Source organism: Helianthus annuus, chromosome 15 (genome assembly GCF_002127325.2).
Source record: "Helianthus annuus cultivar XRQ/B chromosome 15, HanXRQr2.0-SUNRISE, whole genome shotgun sequence".
NCBI lineage: Eukaryota > Viridiplantae > Streptophyta > Magnoliopsida > Asterales > Asteraceae > Helianthus > Helianthus annuus.
This window is the reverse complement of record NC_035447.2, coordinates 69,561,507-69,563,289: the sequence shown is the minus strand read 5'-3', so window position 1 is coordinate 69,563,289 and position 1,783 is coordinate 69,561,507. Positions and strand designations below refer to the sequence as shown.

At 39.3% G+C, this 1,783-nt stretch overlaps 1 protein-coding gene across 1 annotated transcript; it reads right to left on the bottom strand.

The window, feature by feature from the left end:
• Window positions 1-259: 259 nt before the first annotated feature.
• Window positions 260-1,195, bottom strand: LOC110866566. Its single transcript, XM_022115710.1, has one exon. It carries the CDS (start codon window positions 1,193-1,195, stop codon window positions 260-262), a length of 936 nt encoding a protein of 311 aa, XP_021971402.1.
• Window positions 1,196-1,783: the final 588 nt, after the last annotated feature.

The following is a 1,783-nucleotide window of genomic DNA, read 5'->3' as shown; positions in this document are numbered from 1 at the left end:
TTTGTTTGATTAATTGTTTTAGGATTAAGTTATGTTATCAATACTTGTACATTATGCAATGAACTTAATACAATGGTTTTGTTTATTTTAAGAGGAATTTAATTTAATTTAATACTTATTTTAATTTTATGGCTGCAGTTTGTTTGTTTTTAATTAAGAGAATGGAGTTATTTTTTTTTTTTTTTTTTTTTTTTTGAAAGGAGAACTTCATTAACAAGCCAAAACCCCAAGCAGGGGCGGCAAACAAGACAACAAAGAATTACATATTAACGAAACTACACCACTCTCTCCAACTCACATTTAAATCCTTAGATCTAGAGTTAAGCCAAAACAACCCTACCGACTTCAATTCCCTGATAATCCCCGCCAAATTCGCAGGAATATTGTTAAATCTAGCTTCGTTCCTAGCCTTCCAAATACACCAACATCCAATTCTAATGATACCTTGAATAACTTCTTTTTTCCTTCCTTTGAGCCCGATATTCTCGTGCGTTTCCAGAAGATCCTTCACAGAAAAAGCCATAATCGAAGGGATTTTGCACCAACTACTTATAATCGACCAAAGAGACGAAGCCATATAACACGAAGTAAAGAGATGAACAACCGATTCGTCCTCCTCACCACAAAGCACACAAGTTTGATCCCCATTATCTATATTCCTTTTCTTAAGCGCGTCCATAGTTGCAAGTTTATCCATACCGAGTCTCCGAATAAAAATATTACATTTTCGGGGAATCCATTTGCATCTAGACGGGATATACAACCCCTGAAAACCCAGATTTTTCGTCAAAAGACTCTTCACCAAGCCCACACTGAACTGCCCATCGACTGAGCCCAACCAAGCCCATTTATCCGTGTTATCATTTAAATCAATATTAATCAGTAAGCTACTTAATTCAATCAGTTCATCGATTTCCTGGCCTACGCTCAGATTTCGCTTCCATTGCCACCTGAATCTTGAGTTCCCTCCGACAAAACCAATCCTATCAACTATCTTACAATCTTTTTTTTTCTCCGGTTGAAACAATGCAGGGAATCTAAGAAACAGAGGACCGATGCTCAACCAAGGGTCAAACCAGAACTGAATCAACTCCCCCGAACCCACTTTGCCAACAATATACTGTTTCAGCGGTTTGTTATCGAGCGATACCTTGTCCAGCAATTTAATGATATTACACCACACACCCCCTATCATTTTTCTGACCGGAAAGCTATCCAGTCTGTTGTTCGTCGAGTGCACCGCTTCAATGACTTTAACCCATAGCTTCTCCTTGTCCACCTTGAACCTCCAACCCCACTTGGCCAATAAAGATATGTTAATATTCTTGAGTCTGCTCAGGCCCAAACCCCCTTTATCAATAGGACAAGCCACTCGGTCCCAAGCCGCCCAGTGAATTTTACTACTATCCGAATCCCCTCCCACAGAAATTTTCTAACTTTAGCTTCGATATCCTTAATGACCTGAACCGGGGCCTTATAAAGAGAAAAGAAATAAGTCGGGAGGCTCTCTAACACCAACTTAATCAATGTAACTCTACCACCCATTGATAACATATTCGCTTTCCACTTCGCAAGTCTAGCATCAACTATATCGTAAACGGGTTTCCAATTAGCTGGCCTGTTCATATTTGCTCCAACCGTAAGACCAAGATATCTGAAAGGAAAAGACTTCGCTTGACAACCAATGATTTCCGCCATGCTATCCAGCTCCCCAAGATCGATACCGACTCCAAACAAATTGGATTTTGCTAGGTTTATTTTTAATCCAGAACAAAGATGAAAA

What these genes read in the sequence shown, in the direction of transcription:
- LOC110866566 (XM_022115710.1), bottom strand. Translation starts at nt 1,195, where the DNA reads ATGATAGGGGGTGTGTGGTGTAATATCATTAAATTGCTGGACAAGGTA.